This window comes from Haemaphysalis longicornis, unplaced genomic scaffold, assembly GCF_048455015.1.
Source record: "Haemaphysalis longicornis isolate Haplotype H1 unplaced genomic scaffold, Haemaphysalis longicornis Haplotype H1 scaffold_3, whole genome shotgun sequence".
Classification (NCBI taxonomy): domain Eukaryota; kingdom Metazoa; phylum Arthropoda; class Arachnida; order Ixodida; family Ixodidae; genus Haemaphysalis; species Haemaphysalis longicornis.
Genome location: NW_027526335.1, coordinates 18,201,548 through 18,224,986, shown reverse-complemented (window position 1 = coordinate 18,224,986; position 23,439 = coordinate 18,201,548). Strand labels below are relative to the sequence as shown.

The 23,439-nt window shown below is 45.1% G+C and overlaps 2 protein-coding genes across 4 annotated transcripts; one reads left to right on the top strand and one right to left on the bottom strand.

Moving 5' to 3' along the window:
- Positions 1-220: 220 nt before the first annotated feature.
- Positions 221-8,159, top strand: LOC144174045 (ER membrane protein complex subunit 2-like). The gene is made up of 8 exons (XM_077702457.1): positions 221-376; positions 887-1,000; positions 1,075-1,139; positions 1,240-1,325; positions 2,313-2,598; positions 5,603-5,713; positions 6,695-6,799; positions 8,002-8,159. The coding sequence occupies exons 1-8, from the start codon at positions 334-336 to the stop codon at positions 8,068-8,070; spliced, it is 879 nt and encodes a 292-aa protein (XP_077558583.1). The 5' UTR covers positions 221-333; the 3' UTR covers positions 8,071-8,159.
- A 454-nt stretch (positions 8,160-8,613) lies between these two features.
- Positions 8,614-23,417, bottom strand: LOC144174043 (tRNA (guanine(10)-N(2))-methyltransferase TRMT11). 3 transcript variants are annotated; one of them, XR_013323425.1, is made up of 15 exons: positions 23,266-23,417; positions 23,132-23,197; positions 22,987-23,057; positions 21,292-21,373; positions 21,118-21,213; positions 18,832-18,966; positions 17,579-17,735; positions 16,929-17,009; positions 16,093-16,257; positions 15,940-16,009; positions 15,129-15,260; positions 12,336-12,456; positions 12,028-12,128; positions 9,093-9,290; positions 8,614-8,742 (listed from the first exon to the last, which is right to left on the bottom strand). XR_013323425.1 is itself a non-coding variant. In XM_077702455.1 (14 exons), the coding sequence occupies exons 1-13, from the start codon at positions 23,398-23,400 to the stop codon at positions 12,033-12,035; spliced, it is 1,407 nt and encodes a 468-aa protein (XP_077558581.1). In that variant the 5' UTR covers positions 23,401-23,417; the 3' UTR covers positions 8,614-8,760; positions 12,028-12,032. The 3 variants fall into 3 exon arrangements, 2 of the variants coding, with proteins under 2 accessions (XP_077558581.1, XP_077558580.1); XM_077702455.1 differs by lacking the exon at positions 9,093-9,290 and having other exon boundaries at positions 8,614-8,760; XM_077702454.1 differs by lacking the exon at positions 9,093-9,290.
- Between the last annotated feature and the right edge of the window lie 22 nt (positions 23,418-23,439).

Below are 23,439 nucleotides of genomic sequence, written 5' to 3'. Positions count from 1 at the left end.
CAATCACGTGTCTTAAAGTAAAACTTGCTTAATCAAGAAAATACAGTACCAACTTTTTATTCAAGAAAAAAAAAAAGTAGTCTCCTATCAACGTTGATCCTACCACAACCCGTTAAAAGCAAAAATGAGTTAAACCGATACTGCAGACGCGTCAAAGTGATGCCATTTGCAAAAACAAGTGAGGCAATTAAGCAAATAATGCAACAATAATAATAAAAATAGTATAAGGTCTTCTAGATGGCGCTACATGTTACATTGCCTCAGTGGCTCATTTCTTCGTTTCCCTATGGCTGATTAAATAATCGCTTTGTCGATTGTTTGTATTCTTCAAATATGGCTGCTGGCGCTGTGGACGTGCATCGCATGGGCTGGGAAGGTTCGTATCGAAAATTTGATAGAAGTCCCTGTTTTGGGCGTATTTAGTTGCACCTCCAGCCGCTTTCAGATGCGACGGAGACGGGAAGTTCTTAGCGTGGTTATTTGCTGTATCTACGCACTAAACGCGCTGAGCTGGGCCGCACGATCCGATGTCTGCCGGAAGGCGTACTCGCAACTTTCCTTTTCCCGGTAGTAATACGTGTAATACGTCTGCGAAGCTGCGTCGTAGCCTAAACTTGCGCATGAACATAACCGCAACATTTAGGGTGGTTTTGTGGTCTCCTTCAACTGTACGAGTATTCTTGTCGCGGAAGCGAAACCGCAAATGCATGCTGGTGTTTTGTAGCCGTCCACGGTTAAATCCATGCAATGATTTCCTCTGTGAATAAAAAAATATATATATCTTGAAATCTCTTTTCAGAGGAGCTCGAGCGTAAGTAAACAGACATGCATACACAATTTCTCATTTGATCATTGTGTGCAAACCTCTGAGGTCGCGGTGTTTCAGATGCACGGGAAACACTGCGGCAGTGGCGGGAGGAGAACGACAGGAGATCCGAGGAGACGGTCGAGTTGTGGCGTAACGTGATCGCCAGGCACGTGAGAAAGCTGGGCGATGAAAGTAAGTGGTGCAGTATAGGTGTACCTTACATGACAGAAGTGACTGAGATGGTTACTGCCGTATGCTCGTTGCAGAATGGGTTGTGTACGAACAGGTGTGCATAGCTGCCCTGGACTGTCACGAAATGGCTCTCGCAAAGGTGGGGAGGCTCGTTTAGCACTTTATTTGTGATCTCGCCGGCGTGCATAGCATTTTTGACCAATCTCTCTCTCTCTCTCTTTTTTTTTTTTTTTCTCAAGGAGTGCCTGAACAAGCTGGACGAAGAGTTTCCTGGGAGTTTACGGGTGAAAAAACTAGAAGCAATGCAGCTAGAAGCCCTTGAGAAGTAAGTCTGTGGGAAAGGTAGGATGCGCAATTTAATTGCCCGAACTTGGTATTGCCGCTAGAAGCGAGCATTGCCAACAGAAACGAGTTTCTGTTTATGCAGAAAATTGTGGTCTGTTGAAAAGACGTTATTTCATTTTTGGCCTGTTGTAAAAACAACAGGATTTGTAACAGCATAAGCGGGGAATTAAAAGAAAATAAAGCACAGCGTTGATATTTTGTCTCATCAGCGTATGCTATAGCAGAGGGAAAATTTTTGCAGTAAATATACACAAAATATACCCAGTTTCTGTAAATGCACTATCACCTGCTGCGGTGGCTCAGTGGCGAAGGCGTTGTGCTGCTAAGCACGAGGACGCGGGTTTGATTCCCAGCCGCAGCAGCCGCTTTTCTGATGGAGGCAAAAAGCAAAAATGCCAGTGTTCAAGATTTCGGAGCATGCTAAACATCAACAGGTGGTCAAAATTAATCCGGAGCCCTCCACTATGGCGTGCCTCATCACCTGCGTTGCGTTGACGCATTAAACCCTAAAATCAATCAATCAATCAATCAGCAGTGCACTATCAATATTCGTTGAAATATCAACGGAGAACATGGCTTTCAGCACATGCTGCGCATCCTGGCGATGACTGCGAATGCCGAGTAGGAATAAGTTGTGAGAGTTTGTGGCCAACCTCGATATAAAAAGAGCATGTTCGGCGTGTGAATCTTTTGACTTGGGCCACTGCCATGTTTGGCACTGATGTACACTAAGGTTTTCTGTTGTAGGATGAAAACCGTGCAGGACAAAATTAAAGAACGATGAAGTTAGATAATGTCGAACCCAAAACATCTGCTTGTGGTGGGTGGTGGAGGACTCAAGAGAGTACTTCTCCTGAGCGGTTAACCTTTGTCCGCGTGCACACGAAGTGAACGTTTAAAGTGGACGCTCGTAGTGGCCACAGGTGCACAGCTGCTCCTCCTCCTCCTCTTTCTCGTTATATCACAGGTACGACGAGGCATTTGCCGCATACGAGCAGCTGCTGGGCGCGGACGAGGCGAATGCGGCGGTGCACAAGCGGCGGGTGTCGGTGCTGCTGTCGCAGCAGCAGGTGGGGGAGGCGGTGCGTGAGCTGAGCGACTACCTGCGCCGCTTCATGGGCGACCAGGAGGCCTGGCTGCAGCTGAGCCAGCTGTACCTGCGCGAGCAGGACCTCGCCCGGGCCGCCTTCTGCCTCGAGGAGCTCATCCTCTGCAACCCGCACAACCACCTCTACTACCAGCGCTACGCCGAGGCATGTGCCCCCCTCATCACGATCGGCAGCGGCTACAGTTGTATTGTGCTGTGCCTGCTAATACCCAGTGTGCACCTATGCGAATTCGCTTCGCTGAGAAGCAATCATCTTAAGCCTGCTATTAAAAGCACATTTTCTTATTTTCGTACCTAAAATGCAGGCTTTCCATGGAGAGAGTAGTGCAGGTAACTGAGCAGGGCAGTTGCTTATCTTGTTGTGTAGCGTGTCACGGTGTTGCTTAACTCTTTCGTTACCACGCCTATTCAAATCGATCACCGGTGATCGATGATTTATAGTGCATATTTCGACATGTTGTAGTCGTTTCTCGTACACCTAATGCAGTCAGTGGTTAGTCTAGGCACTGCCCTTTTAGAATCGGTTTAAATTTTCCCGCTCCGGCGACATTGAGACTTTTGACGGCGTTTTTTGCGAGCTGAGATGCGTGTGTTTTTGAGGAAGGGGGCGTGGCTGCTGCACTTGAGAAAAAAAAGGATGCAGATCGTGGTTAGGCTGCATTACCATAATATTTTTTTTTTGTCAAAAGGCTCCTGGCAAGTCAAATACCAAATAATGCGGTCAGCTTTGTAATCCGACGGCGTCGAGAGGTGATAATTACTTGAAAATGGCACCAGCTATTCACTAATGATCTTTGGTTCGGACAAAGGGCAGCTTTATTCTCCCAAAGCTTATTTCTGATGGTCCCCCGCATGTCTAGCAAGTGTGCCTGCCATTTTCAACCAGTTTCCAGCAGTTTTGGTTTCGTTTTTGCAGTGCGAAATTCATATTTGGCGCTACTACGCAGTTACCCAACTACAAGCTCATTTGCCATGGCGCCTCCGTCGCCCGCTACTGCTCCTCAAAACAAGCATGCCGCTTGCGCTTCCACTTTATCTACGCCTTGCTTCTGCGATAAGAGCTTCCGCTGAAAGTCAAACGACAACACCAAGTCGTCGGGTATCAGTTCAGACGAGGAGAACGCTTCCAATTGGCCTTGAACACCGCCAGGTGTTCACCGCCCAGTTTCGGTTTTAAACGATGGCATTTCTGGAGGTCTAGTATCACTTTTTAGTAGTACTGTCTATTCTGACGAAGTCTCCAACAACCTTGTATTTGTTTCTTTTCAAAATTGTTAGGTGGCGCTGCAATGTAGTAGGCTCGTAGTGGTGAACTCGCTTCACAGCCCGACGGTGGATTGGTGAAAGCTTGCTGGGCATGATTCTAGTGCATCGTACATTATTCCTGCAAGCAGGGCTACCATAGTGAGTCAGAACATGATAATAAACCGCAAATGAAAGTTCTGACTGATAAGTGATCATCAGAATGTCAAGAAGCATTCTCCAAAGAGTTTGGTTCTCAACTCCAAGCGGATTTTTTCACATCGCTTGCTTGCCTTCAATATTGTGCCGATCATAATCATTGACAAGGTGTTTTTACATCACGTGGAGGCTAATTTGGGCCTTCAATAATGCCAAACCACCAGATTTCTTCTAGAGAACCATCCAAAATAGCAAAATTTGAAATAGTCGTTGGGCTTCACCACATAGCACGGGCACCACACGGGCTAACATTTTCTTTTATATCTGACAAATTGTACTGCGCAACTCAGTTTTTTTTTCTAGGACGGGTTTTTGAAATGTCTACCTACAAAATGTATATTCTAAATTTTTTCTACTACTGGTCGTTTACTATACACAACTTACTTTTTTCTTATTTTCTTCGATGCGTGGACAAAAAATTTCGAATTCGATAATTTTTTTCCTATCATTATTTAGGAAAACATTATTAAAACTGGTGTCATTGGAAAGCGCGTGGAATAATCTGCATTTTATGCCACTGCAATGTGTGTTTAATCATAATGTATAGCACAAAAAAAATGTTTTGTTAGACCCTTCAAAATTGGTCAATTTCCCGCGGTAACGAAAGAGTTAACAGCGCCAGCTGTTCACCGGCCAGTTTCGGTTTCATACGAGGGTATTTCTGGAGGTCTAGTGTAAAATTGCTTAGTAGAACTATCTATTCTGACAAAGTCTCCAACAGCCTTGTATTTGTTTCTTTTCGAAATTGTTGGGTGGCGCTACAATGTAGTAGGCTGAACTTGCTGAACTCGCTGAACTTGCTGCAATATAGTAGGCTGAACTTGTAGTGCTGAACTTGCTTCATAGCACGACGGCAGCTTGGTGAAAGCTTGTTGGGCACGATTCTAGCGCATCGTACCTTATTCCTGCAAGTAGGGCTGCCATAGCGAGTCAGATCATGATAATAAACCTCAAATAAATGTTCTGACTTATAAGTGATCGTCGGAACGTCAACAAGCATCCACCAAAGAGTTTGGTTTTCAACTCCAAGCGGATTTTTTCGCATTGATTGCTTGGATTCAATATTGTTCTGGTCATAGTAATTGACAAGGTGTTTTTACATCACGTGGAGGCTAATTTGGGCCTTTAATAATGTCCGACCACCATATTTCTTCTAGAGCACCATCCAAAATAGCAAAATTTGAAATAGTGGTTGGGCTTCACCACAAGGCATGGGCACCACGCGGGCTAATATTTTCTTTTATATCTGACAATATGTATCACGCAACTCAATTTTTTTATAGGATGGGTTTTTGAAATGTTTACTTACAAAATGTATATTCTAAATTTTTCTACTATTGGTGGTTTATTATACGCAACTTACTTTTTTTTATTTTCTTCGACACCTGGGCAAAAATTTCGAATTCGATAATTTTTTTCACAATCATTATTTTGGAAAATATTATTAAACCTGGTGTTGTTGGAAAGCGCGTGGAATAATCTGCATTTTGTGTCACTGTAATGTGTGCCTAACCAATAAGTATAGCACAGAAAAAATGTTTTGTTAGACCCCTCAAAATTTACCGCGGTAATGAAAGAGTTAAAAGGTGTTTAAAAACCACTATGTTTTACCTTGTGTGACGTATCGTGAATGCATGGTTCACATGACCCTGTTGAGCTTCAGAGTGCTTCTGTCTCTCTGCTTTCAGATTCAGTACACAATAGGAAACATGGAAACTATGGAGTTAGCTAGGTCCTATTTTGCACAAGCAGTCAAGCTGAACCCGAACAACATTCGAGCCCTCTACGGACTTTTCCTGGTGAGCCATTCATTACTGGCTGGCTTCTGTGTTCATACAACATGTGCAATAGCAAATCGTCATTTGAGTTTGCATTTTACAAATGCGCCTGCAGTGTAGAAAATGTAGATTCATGTTGCAATATTTTCTTGGACCAGTTGATAGGCTTTATACCCACTTAGGAGCTGTTTTCTGTGCCCTGAGCTCAGTGTGAATGAGATTGACCAGTTGGTTGTGATGCACCCTAGTGACAGAAATAGTTATTGCTGCATTGTTATTGAGTTGGCTAGTTTTATATGTGTAGAAGTTCTGGTGTTTTGAGGGCACTCGCTAACAGGGTGTACGTGCTTGTTATATTTTCGTGGTGTACCTGCTCCACTCAAGAGCCAGCCAGGTAATACGTAGCCAGCCCCCATTAAGTAAATTACAGCTCTTCCTGGGGGCATTTTTCCGATTGAGGTGAGAAGTGAAAGCGCCCGTCGAGCCTTTGGCGCTTGCTAATGGTATTATTTCACTGCCTTCTACTATGATGTGCTTAGATGCAGCTTTGGCTCAATGAATTCCCAAAATTCAAGGATTTCGAAATGGGTGTTGCCACCCTGTGCACTTTTGTAAACCAGTCACAGGAATCCTGCTGCAAGTAATGAAGGTGCAAAAAAGGATGTGGCAGCGTGGCATTGCAGGCTTCAGGGCAAAATTTGCATATTACCTGGCTTCACTATTTATTAAGGTTAATTGCTACTGTATTAAAGTTTACATTTGTCCACTTATGTTAAAATACAGTACAGTCCCAGGGTATATGCTTCACCACTAATTATGGTGGACTGCCAGAAAGCAGAGACCTCTGCATAGCATGCTAAGAGCGTTGCAAAATTATTTCGAGGACGTGGGAGTTTGCTAGGTGGGACGCATCCTACAAGGCATACTGAGACGAGCGAATTGACACTTCAGTGGTGGGGCCACTCTGAGTGCACAACTTGCTGGTGTGCCGGTCCCTTTCAGGCTTCGAGCCACATTGGTTCCCATCCCAAGAGCTCTGTACAGAAGAAGAAGGACAACCAGAGGTATGCCGCCTGGGCATCTCAGCAGATCACCAAGAAGTACCAGGTGGGTCTCACGGGAGCCGCCTTTTCCTCATTTTTTTGTGGCTATTCTAAATGCAACAAGTGCATACAGACGCCCTGCTTTTCTGCACTTTGCATGATTCAGCCACTGCAGTTATAGCCGGGGGGCTTACAGAGAAGACTGTTGGGCATTATGAAGCAAGGAATGCGGCAGTGCTGCCATCTATATAATGTCCTTGGACTGCTTGGTGCAAGATTGCTTTCAAGCTAGACAGCAGGTCAAGGGCAATTAGGGTCTGTGTGTTTTTTTAAACGATGTGTGGAAAGCAAAACTTCAGTGTGACTTATGGTGGCTATATTTAGACAAAATACAAGCTTGGACCACTAGAAGAGATTCTTTGGAATGATGGTCATGCCAAGTTTAACCCTGTAATGCCCAACGTATCATAAAAGATATGGTATCTTTCAAATTTTTTTACTTGCACCTGGGCTTTTCCACCGCCATGAAATGCCTACTGTATTATTTCTGATACCTCCCAAGTGTTTTTAAAAAAGATATAGCTTAATAACTGGGCGCATCAAGTCCCAAATATAGTTTGAAGGATGGATTTCTCCATTGTGAGCGTGCTCGGCGGGCCTACACCTGCATTAGAATTTTTATCTGATCTTTTTCATTATTTGGGCATTACAGGGTTAAACAATTATGCTGTACAATAAAGAGAACGTGGCAGCCCATCAGGCACATCCTTGCAGTCCGCACTAGGCAGTGCATTTGGCAGCGGCCGATTGCTATAAATGATTGGGCTGATGTTTTATTGCCTCTGTAATGCTGTGGACGTTGGGTAGTGGGAAGCTTGCCGATAACTTGTGGCATTTTGTTCTGGTATGAGGGGTTGGTGTAAAAGTGAGGTGATGAGACCAGGGGCCGAATTCTACTGGGTGCCGGCATCCGGAAGGGCGCCAGAAGATATCCGGCGGGGTCTCACACGATTGGCGCTGAGCGAAAACGTCACCCAGCCTGCGTCACGCAAATAAGTTTCGGCTACAATTTGGTGACGTCCTGTAGACCCCACGGGAAATCAACCCCGCCGGATATCTTCCGGCGCCCTTCCGGATGCCTTCCGGCACCCAGTAGAATTCGGTCCCAGCATGCCCTTTGCAGGAACCAGTTTCCCTGTTGTCAGTGTGCAGCCCCTCTTTTTCTGTGCCCCAGTGTCCTCACTTGGTCGCTGTGCGTGTGTGCAGGAGAGGCAGTGCGACGACTCCCAGGTGCAGCTGCTGGACAGCATGCTGGCCACCCTGCAGATCAACTGAGCACCCTGACCCAGCCCAAGAACCCCCTGCACCCACACGCTGTATTTATACGGAAAGGCAGAAAAGAAAACGCCTGTGTAACATTTGCATACCCCGCCCGAGACCTGTGTCTGCTCTTCTTCGGGGCCACTGTGCTCCCGGATAGAGCCACTAGATGTACAGGGGAAGAAAAGAGGATTGGGAAGTTCCTGCTGCGATTAGCTGCTCCCTTGAGTGCAGGCAGCGGATTACAGGGACCAAGGTAATGGACGAGGCAAGGGAGGGAGAGAGAATCACATGGGCAACACTGGCCGTGGGAGTAGTCTATCCTCAGCACATGTTTGTTCAGGCTGCAGTCATCTTTTGTCGACCATAAATTTGATACGTCTGAGTGCTTGCAATACGGCTTTTGAAACGAAGGCATCACCAGCCATGTTTTTAAGTGAGATGTAGAACAGTGTGCACATGTTCATCGTTATAGTAATTGTGCAGCAGCTACGTAGAAGCGGCATTTTTCAGCTTGATGCGTCCTTGCCTCCCACGGCGTGAGAGATGCAGACAGTATATAATTGTAAAACAATTTATTCTTCTCCACTTCCTCGAGAGTTGAATCAGAAAACATTGGTGCACTGACTTCTGAACAGCAGCTTTTCTTTTTCTCCCACCTGAACTTGTAAGAGGTCATCCAACAACCTGAAAGTAAAACAAGAACTGGTAACCACAAAAAAGTGTCAGAAAAACAATATAGGTACAACAATATCTTTAAAAAAGAAGGGGTTAAAGTGATGTGGTGCTTGAGAATAAAACACGCTGAAACCATAATTAAGAGATGTAAAGTAAGCAGCAAGATGATCAGGTGAGAAGAAGGAAACATGCCTTGTCTGCTGTGGCATATGGTGAGAAAGAGGCACACCAGCTTAACAATATCTTTAAAAAAGAAGGGGTTAAAGTGATGTGGTGCTTGAGAATAAAACACGCTGAAACCATAATTAAGAGATGTAAAGTAAGCAGCAAGATGATCAGGTGAGAAGAAGGAAACATGCCTTGTCTGCTGTGGCATATGGTGAGAAAGAGGCACACCAGCTTGGCTTAGGTGCATGTTGCAAAAGTCAGAACACTTCCCAAAATAGGCCCAACGTTGTCATGGAAAAAGCCCCTTGACAGCATCGTCTAGTTCAGTGGTTCTCAGCCATGGATGTGTCGGGGACCCCTTGTGGACTGGTGGAAGTGATGGGGGACCCCTTGCAGCGGAGGGGAGGGAAGGGGGGGGGGGGGGGGGGTACGTAGGTAAATTAACACGACTGGAGCGTGAAACAGGTGCCTTTTATTGCTACCAAAAACATCAAACAAACGTGCCACATCACTTCATTTTGGTCAGTTCATCAATACGTGGCACAGTCGCGCTTAAACAAAAAAAAAAAGCGGGTGAGGGTTTTGCGGATCCTAGAAATGGCTTCGCGGACCCCCATTTGAGAACCACTGGTCTAGTTGGCCATTTCATAATCTCTTTTGTGCTTGCTAAATTGCAGGAATCTTGCATTCTTGATGTACAAGTTGCTCAAAATTTACTATGCATAGATAATATTGGCGATGTCAATTCACAATAGATAGCATACAGTTGCACCAGCATCAAAGTACTTTGTTGCCTAACTGTTCAGCAATCTGCAGAATAAGCTAAAGGCCTACACTCTACAACAGTTCTCATGCTTGCACTTAGGTAAAAAAGAAAAATGTTATGCAGCGTAGGAAATGCCCAGCCATGCACCTGGCTGTAAGTACTGGTGATACCAACGGTTTTCTCTTTTCGGCCATGCAAAAATGCCACCATGCGTTACATCCGGGATCACATTCATTTAAAAATAGGGGAATGCCCCTGAGGTGCCCCAAAATGCACACTACGGGACTAACATGCTGGCATGTTCTTGGGTCTGTGTAAACAATGAAATGGGCAAGGGAAGCTCACTCTGGAAGATGGTTGCTTAACCCATTTCCTTCGTGAGTTGTGAGGGGAAGAACCCGAGACAACTATGCCCACAACTGAGGCAATGAAAACCAACTCGCATGCTGAGTACTGGCTTATAGTCAGTTGCATCAGCCATACCCCGAACTTGTTTCAGCGCAAGTGGCAAACGTTGACATAAGCGGTGTAGAACCAACGATAGTGCTGTCGATAGGCAAACAAGAATTGAACTATCAATAGTGAGGAAGCTATTGATGGTGCACTACCAACCAAGTTGGGTACAGCTGAGATTGATAGATATCCACGTGGGAAAATGTTGGTGCAATGCTATGGTTCGTCAGGTACTGTAAAAACGTCTGTACAGTGCTGCCAATCATTGACTATTTGAAAACTATTGCTGTTGTGCTATCGCTGGTGTTGCTTCACAGAACTGTAAAGGTAGCACTACCTTGTTGGTTACTGCAAAATGAAAACTATTGTTTATTAAATATTCCCAACTATTGTATCTAACTGCTGTGTCTAGCCTGGATTGTAGGCATGTTTTTCACCCACCTGCTAAGACACCAAGGAATATAAGAGGGCAAGGGGTGGGGGAGGTGCGGTGCAAAAGGAACAAGCGAAGAAAGCTGGCACAGTGGGGGCTTCTTTTCTCGCGCACATTGCGAGAAAAAAAGTGATCGATCAGATGTTAGGCACGTGAAACTCATGTTTATAACTCGTCTCCTGATGTCCCCCCTTACCAAGCACTAGGTGTTTTTTTAATTAAAAGTGGCCTGGCAAGGGCAGTGTAAGATGGGGTCTACACTCCCCTTCCCATGATATCACAAATCATGTACGAGTCCTAATCATGACTGACTGATCGCCGGCCTCTCTTCCCTTCCCCAACTACGGCCATGTGGCCTCCCCTATCTCAATAAATGTTGTTCGTTCAGTTCAATTTTAAAATCCTTAATACTGAAATGCGCAAACACAAAAGCGCTCGGCTGCGCAACCACAAAACTCCCAGTTTCGAGGAAGCGATGGGAGCAAACTAACGTGCGACCGCTACAACTGCATATTTTTGCGAGAATTCAAATCATGGAGTTGCAGTAAACCTACGTGCTCAACCATTCAGTTGACTTGAATAACTTGTGTTGTAGCGTGTGAGAGACGAGCCGAACAGAAACCAATGCGATTGCCCTCGTCCTGTATACTTGTGTTGTAGTATCCCGTTCACGCCTCACCCCCTATTTGTCGCTGTACAAGGATAGGAAGCTTGCCTATCACATAAGGATAGCCGTTCTTTGGCCAAGCACAAATATACACGTTCTGGAGTTGGTCCGGCACCAGCTGCGTACATTGGCGAGCCAGAAAGCATGGAGCGTGATGGGCATTGTCTTCCTACACATGCGAGCTACCACTTCGGGGCCTCCCAAGTATCCATGTAATTAATTAGGCCGTGAGAATACCAGAATGCGTTAGCACGAGGCGTGAGAACTTTTTAAGGGCGCTGCCATTTATAAGGTATGCCTACACTCATAAGTAAGCAGTATATGCTTGCGGTCCCAAGTAAACAGTTCTCAGGCACTCATCCGTCGTCGACGCTGGATCCTGCTTCGGCTTGTTTTGTTGAGTGGCATTGATGCGTTCAATTATGTTAACGGAAAGGTAAGAGGAAGAACAGCGCACACATGATTGCGTCGAAACTTCAGCAGTAGTGGGCATCTAATCCCAGCATTGCCGGTGGCTCGTGGCCCCCATACGAATGGTGGAATCCCTAGCGGAAGCTTTTGTCCCTATATCAACCTTCAACAGGAGTTTCGCGACCTGGTAATAGCTACTGTAAAACTGTTGGTTTTACTTGTTTTACTGTTACAATCTTGCATGCATGCCGCAACCCTTTATCGCCAGGTCAAGCACTCGTGCAATGGAACAGCGGTCACACAATGGAGGCCAAACTGCGCCAGCATCCACAGCTGTATGCAGAGGGGCTGGTCGGGTCAAAGTCTATCCAGAAGCAGGCTGCCAAAGTGGCTCACCGACGTCAGCTTTCACCGTCTTCGGCTTTGGCTTTTGTCCCCATGAAGTATCGATCCCGAAACTTCTCCGCAGTAGATGACATGACAGCACGTGACGTTTGCTGCAATAAGGAATAACGGTATTTGCTGAGTGCTACTAGCAAGCAATCTCAATAACCGCAATGTGATCGCTAGTACAAAATGAGAATTTTACACACACACACGAAAAAGTATACGGGAACTGTACATGCATTATAATGCCTTTGAGAATATTTTTCAGTGTGCAATAATAATAAAACCAAGAGACTTAGCTGGGAGGCGCAACTCACGTCAGGCTCGCTAATTTTCTCCATGGTTATGAGCAGTCGCGAAGAGTGCTTGGTCAGTGACTGTTCACAGTAGGTGATGAGTTCTAGGCAGGGATGTCGTGGAAGGCTGCTTTCGCTGAAGCTGCACAGAGAAGTGCACAATTACTACCTTGCAAGAACAACACTACAACACTAGTGTAGCGTAAAGGGACACTGGCACGCAAGCAGGAATTTGTGACAACCTGTGTTCCTTTCAACTGCTTGTCAGTTTTTGAGAAACTTCTGTGTCCCTTGCAAAAGCTGCACTAGCTCGAATGGTAGAGTAGTATGAAGGGTACAGCACCATTTAACTCTTTCGTTACTACGCCTATTCAAATCAATCACCGGTGATCGATGATTTATATTGCCTATATCGACATGTTGTAGTCGTTTCTCGTACACCCAATGCGGCCAGTGGTTAGTCTAGGCACTGCCCTTTTAGAATCAGTTTAAATTTTCCCGCTCCGGCGACATTGAGATTTTTGGCGGCGTTTTTTGCGAGCTGAGGTGCGTGTGTTTTTGTGGAAGGGGGCGTGGCTGCTGCACTTGAGAAAAAAATTGGGCCCATCTCCCCACGAGGGGGGACTCGAGTAAATGCGTCGCGTAGGGGGTGGGTGTATTGCGTTAATGTTAGTGTTTGGGGGGTGGTGGTGGGGTGGTAGTGAATGTGTTAACTATTATTGCTTACTACTATTAATTATTATTTTTTCTTTCATATATTAATTATTACTTTCGTGATATTGCGACTCGAGTCCCCCCTCGGGGAGAGATGGGCCCAATTTTTCTTTTTTTTGTGACGCAAGAAGTGAAGGCAAGGAGTAGGTTGTTGTAAGTCGTTATTTATTTATTTGTTGCTGTTGTCGTTGTATAGGATGCTGAGAACGACGGCTTCGTGGTCGCTAAAGTGTACTGTTAAGGGGTCTTTAAGCAGTGGTCATGCGTTGCAGCAACTGGTGCAGACGAGATCGATGCAACTGCTGCCGTGTATCAGCAGCTTCGTGACGTAGTTTGAATGAGTCAAGGATATAAGGCGCGTTCGTAGCCTTTGATTCTGTGTCGCTTTTGTGGCGCAGTGGGAAGAGCACCATGTACCTCGCGTTCCGCCCACAGGGTCGTGGGATCGAAACCAGGCGCCGATAACTATTTTTTTTTTTATAGTGTAGGGGGAGGGGTGCGGACGGACAACAACGCTGCACCTGTTGTTGAGAGCGAGGAGGGTACGGGAGAGAGACGCGCACCTGCGCCTCGCCGCGACGCGCACGCGCAGTGAGCGTGTGGACGCCGCCGCCGACGGTCGAGGGACATCGTGCGACTAAGAAACGCTCCGCGTTTAAAAAGGATGCACGTCGTGGTTAGGCTGCATTACCATAATATTTTTTTTGTCAAAAGGCTCCTGGCAAGTCAAATACCAAATAATGGGGTCAGCTTTGTAATCCGACAGCGTTGAGAGGTGATAATTACTTGAAAATGGCCCCAGCTGTTCACTAATGATCTTTGGTTCGGACAAAGGGCAGCTTTATTCTCCCAAAGCTTATTTCTGATGATCCCCCGCATGTCTAGCAAGTGTGCCTGCCATTTTCAACCAGTTTCCAGCAGTTTCAGTTTCGTTTTTGCAGTGCGAAAAGCTCATTTGCCATGGCGCCTCCGTTGCCCGCTACTGCTCCTCAAAACAAGCATGCCGCTCGCGCTTCCACTTTATCTACACCTTGCTTCTGTGATAAGAGCTTTCGATGAAAGTCAAACGACAACACCAAGTCATCGGGTATCAGTTCAGACGAGGAGAACGCTTCCAATTGGCCTTGAACACCGCCAGGTGTTCACCGCCCAGTTTCGGTTTCAAACGATGGTATTTCCGGAGGTGTAGTGTCGCTTCTTAGTAGTACTGTCTATTCTGACAAAGTCTCCAACAGCCTTGTATTTGTTTCTTTTCGAAATTGTTAAGTGGCGCTGCAATGTAGTAGGCTCGTAGTGCTGAACTCGCTTCACAGCCCGGCGGTGGCTTGGTGGAAGCTTGCTGGGCATTATTCTAGCGCATCGTACCTTATTCCTGCAAGCAGGGCTACCATAGTGAGTCGGAACATGATAATAAACCGCAAATGAAAGTTCTGACTGATAAGTTATCATCAGAACGTCAACAAGCATCCACCAAAGAGTTTGGTTCTCAACTCCAAGCGGATTTTTTCACATCGCTTGCTTGCCTTCAATATTGTGCCAGTCATAATCATTGACAAGTTGTTTTTACATCACGTGGAGGCTAATTTGGGCCTTTAATAATGTCAAACCACGAGATTTCTTCTAGAGAACTATCCAAAATAGCAAAACTTGAAATAGAGGTTGGGCTTCACCACATGGCACGGGCACCACGTGGGCCCGTGTTTCTTTTATATCTGACAAATTGTACTGCGCAACTCAATTTTTTTTTCTAGGACGGGTTTTTCAAATGTCTACCTACAAAATGTATATTCTAAATTTTTTCTACTACCGGTGGTTTATTATACACAACTTACTTTTTTCTTATTTTCTTCGATGCGTGGACAAAAATTTCGAATTCGATAATTTTTTTCGGAATCTATATTTAGGAAAACATTATTAAAACTGGTGTTGTTGGAAAGCGTGTGGAATAATCTGCATTTTATGTCACTGCAATGTGTGCCTAACCATTAGGTATAGCACAAAAAAATGTTTTGTTAGACCCTTCAAAAATTGGTCAATTTCCCGCGGTAACGAAAGAGTTAAAGGATAGCAGAGGTAAGGAAGGAAGCAAAAGATGCTTACTCTTCGTTGTAGATGGGCATCCAGAACACGAGCCTCCCATTCAAGCACAAATGGCGTGCAGCAAAGTTGAGCAGGTCACACAGAACATCCCTGAGGCAGTAGGCAACCTTGGAGGGAATGTGCTGTGCTGCTCTGAATACGAGAGAAAAAAGGGGCGCAAATCTCAAGATGTCCAAGACATGGAAGGTACACAAAGAATGCTGCATACACAAAATCACTTCCATTTCAGGGTAGCGCGCCAGTAGCCAAAATCGCAATCAGAAGCAAAAAGACAATGCGTTCCTTTCACAGTGAGGAGGGGAAAATCTCAGTACTTTTGCGGCCCGTTGGAGTGTGCGGAACAAAGACGAGCCATAAAAATGAGTCAATAGGTAATTAGACAAGAAAACTATAAGGGCACTAAAGATTTCTCTTATGTTACTGTTGCTGGGTGTATGATGTTGCGAAACATGCATGAATACAATTTTTTTATGAGGCTTCACTGCAACACAATGTGTAAAAGCCAGCTTCACAGAAAGCTTTAATTAGAGTAAGATTCACAACTTCACACAAATACGTTGCTGGGAAGGCATTTTCACAGTGGCAATGTGAGCAGCCTCGTGATAAAATATGAAGCCTCCAGGAAATTTTTTTGAATCGCCTGCCAGGCAGAATTTTGTTGAAAGCTTCCGGCTGTGATGTTTGGTTATGCTGATCTGGGGATGCCGCGTTTAACTGAGCCAAGTAATGTGTGTGTAACACTCACAGATTAAAACGCGACGGGCACAGAAGAAAGACAGCGCGAAAGGAACACAGCAGCCAGCACACTTACAAATGGCCCGGGATCTCGTAGTTCTTGCGCATGCCAATCCTTTCCGTGGCCTCACGGATCCCGTAAGGTGCTGGATGTTAAGCAGTTCAGAGGATGTTATCACAAATGCAGAAACTTGTCGCTCACACCACAAAAACAGTAAAGTGCGCTTACGGTCTGTAATTATTGCATCCAGGCGCATTTCTGTTCTCCACAATGGCAAAGAGGCATCGGCTACGACGACCTCCACAAAGCGCTCTTCGCACCCGTACTGTCGAAGGTTGGCCTGCACACTTTCGTCCTCTGCCCGCTGCTTTTCATTGCATCGACTTGGCTTGGCTGGAAAGGAAAGACATGGCACAAGCTATACCAAGGACTCAGCAGCTGCTAAGACTCGGCTTTTTATAAACAGGATGGGACATAAACCTGGATGTCATGCATGCGAAGGAAAGCATTTTTTGTGTTAGCACCACTTTCGGACAGTTGGTGCGGTGTTGGGAATCGTGCACCTATGCTTAGTCACCAATGCAGCTCGCTGGTAAAGGCGACATGGAGATGCAAACAGTTGTGAAAAACAAAGTAAAGGGAATGAAGAGATTGGAATCAAAGGGTAAAATATGACAGGAGTGGTGCTTCGCAATTAGCTGGGTGAATATGGCCAAGTTATGTCAGCTTTTTTATTGTGGGTACTGAGGGAGGTGTTAAGCCGTTTTCCCAACAGCTTGGTCGTCAGCAGAAGCACTTTGGTCCCGGCCACATATGGACAAGACTGCACTTCCTGATAGTCACAGCAGGGGCTGCGTTTGTGTTCTGCGTAGATTACAAGTGGAGGTCGAGCCTTCTATGAGTGGTGCAAGTGATCCTGTGCAACACTGTCAAAAGAAAAATACCAAGACACTGAGGCAAGGACCTGCAACTGAAACGGACGAGCACAGACAATGCCGTTTGGCAATGCCTTCTATACAGAACATGACACACGTAAACCTGAGCTGCACTGATCATACACGCACCTTTGCCATGGAGAAGCATGTAGTCCAAATCTGTGCCCAAGACATAAGCTCCAAAGAAGGCCGCTGGAACTAGAAGACTGCCTTTGAAGAGTGGAAAAAAAAAAGCCATTCTCAATAACACGGAGCACTCGTGCAAGAGTGAAGAGCTGAATGACATGCAGAGAGACCACTTCATGCACAACTTTCACTTTCATTTTGCACTTGGTGCCAACTAGGGCTGTACGAGAGCCATTTTTAATTTTTTTTACAAGATTTTGTTTAAACCACTGAGAGCTTAAGGCATGAAGCACAATCGTAGGCTGCCTCCGTGGCCTCTTTAGTAAAAACAGAACCGGACAGAAAGTTTGATTTAATTGATTATGAGGTTTAACGTGCCGATGCTACACAGGCAATGAGGTGCACCGTAGTGGAGGGCTCCGGATTAATTTTGACCATTTGGGGATTTTTAACGTGTGCCGAAATCTCGAACACAACGGATGTTTTCGCTTTTCACCTCCATTAGAAAAGCGGCCGCTGCAGCCGGGAATCAAACCCGTGTCCTTGCGCTCAGCAACACAATGCCTTAGGCACCGAGTCACCGTGGTGGGTACGGACAGTAAGTCAAGGTTTGACCTGACATACAGAATAAGAAGAAAAAAGTGAGTGCATACCAGAACCGACAAAGGGATCGAGAATCAGGTGATTCCTCTGGATCCTGGCCATGTTTGCCATTATCACAGACAAGGTTGGGTCCATGGAAGTGTTTGCAATAAACTTGCGTGTCCTGAGGGACAGGTGACTCTTCAGGGACCTCTGACCATTGCATATCTTCATTCCAAGAAGAAAAAAAAAGAGCAAAAAAGAATTCAAGGGAACTCTTAAGTACCTGATATGGCCATGGAAACAGCAGTGACAAAGCACTATTACTAATTGTGCACAGGGAAAAGACATTTTGTTCTTTAAGATGTTTCATAAGAAGGGAACTTAAAAAACACAGTTTTTTCATTGAATGCTTCTGCCATCACAAGGACAAAAATCCACCACCACAGTTAATTTCAACAACTTGCCCAAAGGCACTACAAGCAAGTCATGTAACACTGTACACTGATTGATATACTACAATCAAGTTCAACACGTTCACAAGATGATAAAAAAAATCTGGCTGGATGTCAGCCGAAGATTTTTATTGGTCTTTTTCGAATCTAACTTTGTTTAAACACACTGCATAATAGTCTGCCACATAACAGTATTAATCCTTACGCAATAACACTTGAACTGTGCTCCCGTTAGGGGTTCAAAACACCATAACCCGGCCTAACGCTGATGTATTTATATCAAACACACTGTGATATACAAACCCCCCAACAGCGAGACTACAGGAATATCTGCTCTTTGGAATGTATACACACTTAACAAAAAACTGATATACAAACCCTCCAACAGTGAGACTACAAAAATAACTGTTGTATGGTATCTGCACTTAACTCTGTTTATTAGGAATTTTGATCATTGTTACTGTTGAGACCACTGTTTGAGGACTTCAGCATACAGGCATACAGTTTGAAATAAAGTTCATGATGGCGGAATGCAGCACCAAACTGCTTAGATGAAAGTTATTTTGGCACAGCAATAACCCTGTCCATACCACCAATTTATCAGTGGTGCTGTATTCTAACACTTCTGCACTACAAAACTTGGAATGCAAGAAAAGCCTGTTCGATGTATCGGGTTGCCGGTAAGAAATGTTAACTCCAGGTTCATGCAAACCGCACAATTACGCCAACCTTCAGAGACAAAGCACGGCATACACACCAGGCATACACACAATATTTTAGTCAAGCATAAGCAGTACTGTTGGGCAAAGTAAAGACACAGAGCATCCATCAGAATGCACGGCTACTGTGATGGCCTCGCGCTGACTTACCCAACGTCCAAAGAACACAGCATGTGGCTTCTCGGGAATGCAGTTGGGCACAATCCCATAATACTCGATCAGGTGGTATGTGTGGTCGGGGTTCTCCAATTTGATTGGTCCGTTCAAAGGAAGAAAATCAAATTTCTGAAAACGAAGCTAGATTCAGCATTCACCACAGGCAAGCATGCACACAGGCCAGTTTAGAAAAACCACGCAACCCTCCATCTAACAATGACGATGGTTGAACGCGAAGCTTCAATGTGAGGTATTCGATGGCTGTCGTCTGAGTTCGAACCTAGACTTGCAGGGGTTTGGGCTTCAACTCTTCGCCATTTGATTTCGCAGGAAAAAAGCTTCCCGTTCCAACTATAGTCATGGTTACAATGAGGGAATGGCGCAATTGGATAGACGTCGGCTTCATAACACGAGGGACCCAGGTTCGGTTTTGACCACGGGCAGCGTTTTTTCTTTCAGTGAACTTCACCCACAATCATTATCATCGTCAGAGATAACTGGCTTTTCTGCAGTGCATTTTTGATGCGGCATACGCCATGAGTGACCTAGAAAGCTCCGCTATAAAAGCTGGCCTGATCAAAATGCATTACGGCGACAATTTTGGTATTGTTGTTAAGTGAACCGCACATGAATAACTAAGTGTACACCAGAGAATACCTCTTTGTTGTAATTGCATGGGGCTTGAACTTCTTTAACTAGTGAAATTCCGAGGTTAATGCCAGAGGTGAGTTTGTAGTGACAAAGAAGATAGGGTTGCCACCTTTCCCCAAAGAAAAAAACTGACCTTTTGGTGTGTGTGTGTGTGTGTGGGGGGGGGGGGAAGTTCAAGGCAGAATTTGTGTTGAAAAAAAAAAAAAAAAAAAAGACGCCACGTTTTCTTTCTCAATTGACATGCAATGCCATTTCTTGTAGCGTTTTCCTACAGAGAAATCAACATAACGTTTGCACTGAGGTGATTGAGATTTTTGCTTTTGCTCTGAATGTGCTGCACTGAAAAGTAACCGCACTTCCTGACTGCGCCGGCGGCATTTCGTTGTGTTGTCCCTCCCTTTAGTCCCCTTCCATCTCAGGAATCGCGCTCGGCCACATATTTCCTCTGCTCGGACGTCTTTGCACAGCTTGTTGAGACATAATTATTGTCGTAGTTGCGGATTTACGCTTACAAAAGGTCAAAAAGAATAAACCACGGCACGATTGCCAAAAAACCGGCCAATGTCAGCCGGTTTTAGGTACAGACCGGCAACCGGTCCGCTGTCTAAAAAACCGGTCAGGTGGCAACCCTAAAAGAAAATGATGCCATACTATGAGTTTTTCAAACAAAGAAAAATTTTTTTTTCTTAAGCCATGTAGCACAAGTAAATATGGTGCTTTTTCAGCACCAAATAGAATAAGATATTTTCTCATTACGTTACCAGTGGATATTGCGAAACGTGAAGCAGCCAAATGTAGCGGCAGATCAAATATTATGCAATTCATTCTGAATACCCGAAGTGGCAGCACCTTTCCAAAGTGGTCATTTTTTAAAGATAACCCCGGATCCCCCCATAGGTGAAAACTGTTCTTATTCATTTTTTTAAATAAAGAGGTCAGTGCTGTCATCGTTTTCGGTGCTGAACAAATCAGATTACAAAATGTGACCTTCGCGTATAAGTCTGAGCATGAACCTAAGAGTGGTTTGCTCAGGAAACTAAGTTTTAAAGAAGCTCATTTATTTTATAACACTCTGTGTTTAGACCAGGGGCGGTATTCTTGTAACTGTCCCTTTTGCGTCCCTTTCATCGTGACGTACTTCCGGTTAAGCAGTGGGCCTTTGATTCAAATACCGTAACTGTTCTTGCAAACGCAATTTAAAGAACTGAAACCGTATCAGAGTCTCTTTTATGTGTTTATTGTTCTGCGAGCGAACCATCAATAAGGCGACGAAAAATCGTCTGCTCCGAGTAGCCACGGCTCATAGCTCCACCGTGCTTGCATGGCGTCACATCCGTGTGTTCACTTTTAGCCAATCAGGGCTCGCTCAAAAGGGACACTTTTGAAAGGGACACAAAAGGGACAAAACACGGGAATGCCGCCCCAGGATTCCCGTACTTATACCACATAAAACTTCTTTACAGCTACTGCCGATACTGTCATAAAATGCTCAGATATTTATTGATTACAACAATAACCAAGTGAACCACACACATCAAGTTCTAGGTTCACAACAGGCTCAGACAAAAATGCAATGAGTTAAAAGAGGACCCCATTTTCCCCCATTGGGAAGGGCGAGTGAAAGGGTACCTCTATTTTTTCCACCTTGACTTCTCTAGGTACTCGTCGCTTTCCAAAGATTTCAACATTAATTTTGAAAGACTGGTCCTCGGCACCGTAAGTATCCTGCGTTACAAAGAAAAAGTTTCAGTGAGAACACACACAGAAACTGTTCTCTTTCAGCCATGCATAAAAAATACGAACCCAGAACTTGGCTGGGAACTTTTTGAGCTGGTCGCACACATCGTCTATCTCCTTCGCGTGGGCCCACAGCTCAACTATGGACCTGCAGGCAAAGTTTGCATGAGGGAAAGAACACTTCATCACTGAATTGAAACCTTGGAGGAAAATAATAAGAGCGTCAATACGTATTTATGCCAAACTGAAAGAGGACAAGTGTTTTTGTAATAGGGAGAAATGTAAGAATTAACGCTCCCTCAGTAATTTAGTCATTGCACTAAGGTGATGGAGAGTGGCACGGTTCAAGCAGAAGGAGCGCTGCTTTATTGTTATGAGTTATCTTTCTTGTTAAAGTTTTTGTTATTTTACTTAGTGTAGCCATTATTTTAGGGACAAAAGATGCACATTACGCCTGGCTTCATTTACGCTGTTCAGCCCAACAAGTGTAATGCAGAGCATTAATATCAGTCGAAGTGGTTGGCCCGTCTAATCTGTGAAGCTGCTGCGAGACAATTAAGACGATAGAGGCGATGCACTGCACAAACATTAGGAGGTAAAGCCACGTAAGCCGGAACCTGGCTATATATACGCTAAGCTCCTCTCCACACTGACGTCCTCTGTGCACCCTCTGCAGCTGTCATGCTCCGCTCTCCATTGGTGCATACAAAAGCTGCTATGCCTAGCATGGCCACTAATCCGTCCGGTCGTGGAAGTCACAGTGTTGGGTAGAGGGGCAATGGCGGAGCGAAGAGCGGTAGCAGAAGACATGCTTGGGATGCGGGCCATTCGCTAGCAATGCTCTTTCTCCTTGGTCACACGGCATTCTTTTGCTCTGTGGACTCGACAAGGTTAGCACTGGTAGGTGGGACTGTCAGATGGAGACATGCCTCCACGTCTCATGCCCTTCCTGATACTGAACTTTTTACACTTGTAAAGGATTATCCCGTCCGTGCATTACTTGTCCTCCAAGTTCTTTCGCAAGTGATAGCCTCTACTACCTGATCTCTCAATGTTCCCAGTACTGCGACGGTGTCTACTGAATCAAGCTCGCATAAAGGAGCTTATTACATTTTGCCACAATGCAGTGTACCGTCATGAGCACAAAGGATCACTGAGCAAGGGAAACATACGGATTTGAATTTCTTCAAAGATGAATAAACGCGGTGAAGGATCCACTGAAATACATGAAGAAATTTCTGTTTCTTCTCTGCAGCATTATTCATATTTTTAAATGTTAAGTTCGGAATGAAGAAAACTAAACTACCGTGCGTGACCTTGTAGAGCATGATCACAGCCGAGTTACGGGGACATTTTACGTGGAGAGAAACTTTGTAAAAAAGATTTGATTTGATTGTAGGGTTTAACGCGCCGACGCAACGCAGGCGATGAGGCGCGCCGTAGTGGAGGGCTCCGGATTAATTTTGGCCACCTGGGGATCTTTATCGTGCGCCGAAATCTCGTACACACGGGCGTTTTTGCTTACTTTGTAAAAAAGGAGTCAGGCGCACATAAAACTGAGGAATGTTCGAGCACGGTATTTTGCAGAAGTAAAACTGCTGCTCCACACCTGCTTAGCATTTGCAAGTCATACATGCTCAAACCCTTAAAATCAGAGGCACTGATACACAGAATCGCATAAGAAACTGTTTGCAAGGGCCCAGTTAACGACTGCAGCATTATAACATGGCAGTATCAAGAGGAAGGTGCAGGAGAACATACCGAATCAGTACGCTTCGGGAGGCAAGCTTCCTAGCATCGTCCTCCGTTGGCAGTTCGACAATAGAGTACGGCTGTGGGGAAAAACAAAGAAAAGAAGTGATTATAACAGCCTTTTTTTCCTGTTTTGAATGACGAGTAACAGTACCTCTCCTTTCGGCTGCTCTAAAAACTTGACAGTGATGCCGAACATAGATGCAATAGCTCGAAGTTCCTAACAAGAAATAAAGGGGCAGCGTTTAAGTGTGACTTCAACAGCAAATCAGGGTTATTGGCACTTACTGCCATTCTGAATGGCACATGCTCGTGGGCGAACCAGATCAGGTACTTTATTCTCGGCACAGTCATCTCGTCAAGATGTTGTTGCAGGCCAAACGGACCAAACCGACAACCACTCGCGCACTGCACGCGCACCATAACAAGTCTTGCCAGTGGGCTCGGCTTGTCTCGGTGCGT

Coding starts and splice junctions, on each gene's coding strand:
- LOC144174045 (XM_077702457.1), top strand. CDS start 334: ATGGCTGCTGGCGCTGTGGACGTGCATCGCATGGGCTGGGAAG. Junction 1,140..1,239: donor ACGAAATGGCTCTCGCAAAG/GTGGGGAGGCTC, acceptor TTTTTTCTCAAG/GAGTGCCTGAACAAGCTGGA. Junction 6,800..8,001: donor AGATCACCAAGAAGTACCAG/GTGGGTCTCACG, acceptor GCGTGTGTGCAG/GAGAGGCAGTGCGACGACTC.
- LOC144174043 (XM_077702455.1), bottom strand. CDS start 23,400: ATGGTGCGCGTGCAGTGCGCGAGTGGTTGTCGGTTTGGTCCGTTTGGC. Junction 23,058..23,131: donor TAGAGCAGCCGAAAGGAGAG/GTACTGTTACTC, acceptor TTTTCCCCACAG/CCGTACTCTATTGTCGAACT. Junction 17,010..17,578: donor CGATCCCTTTGTCGGTTCTG/GTATGCACTCAC, acceptor CACTCTTCAAAG/GCAGTCTTCTAGTTCCAGCG.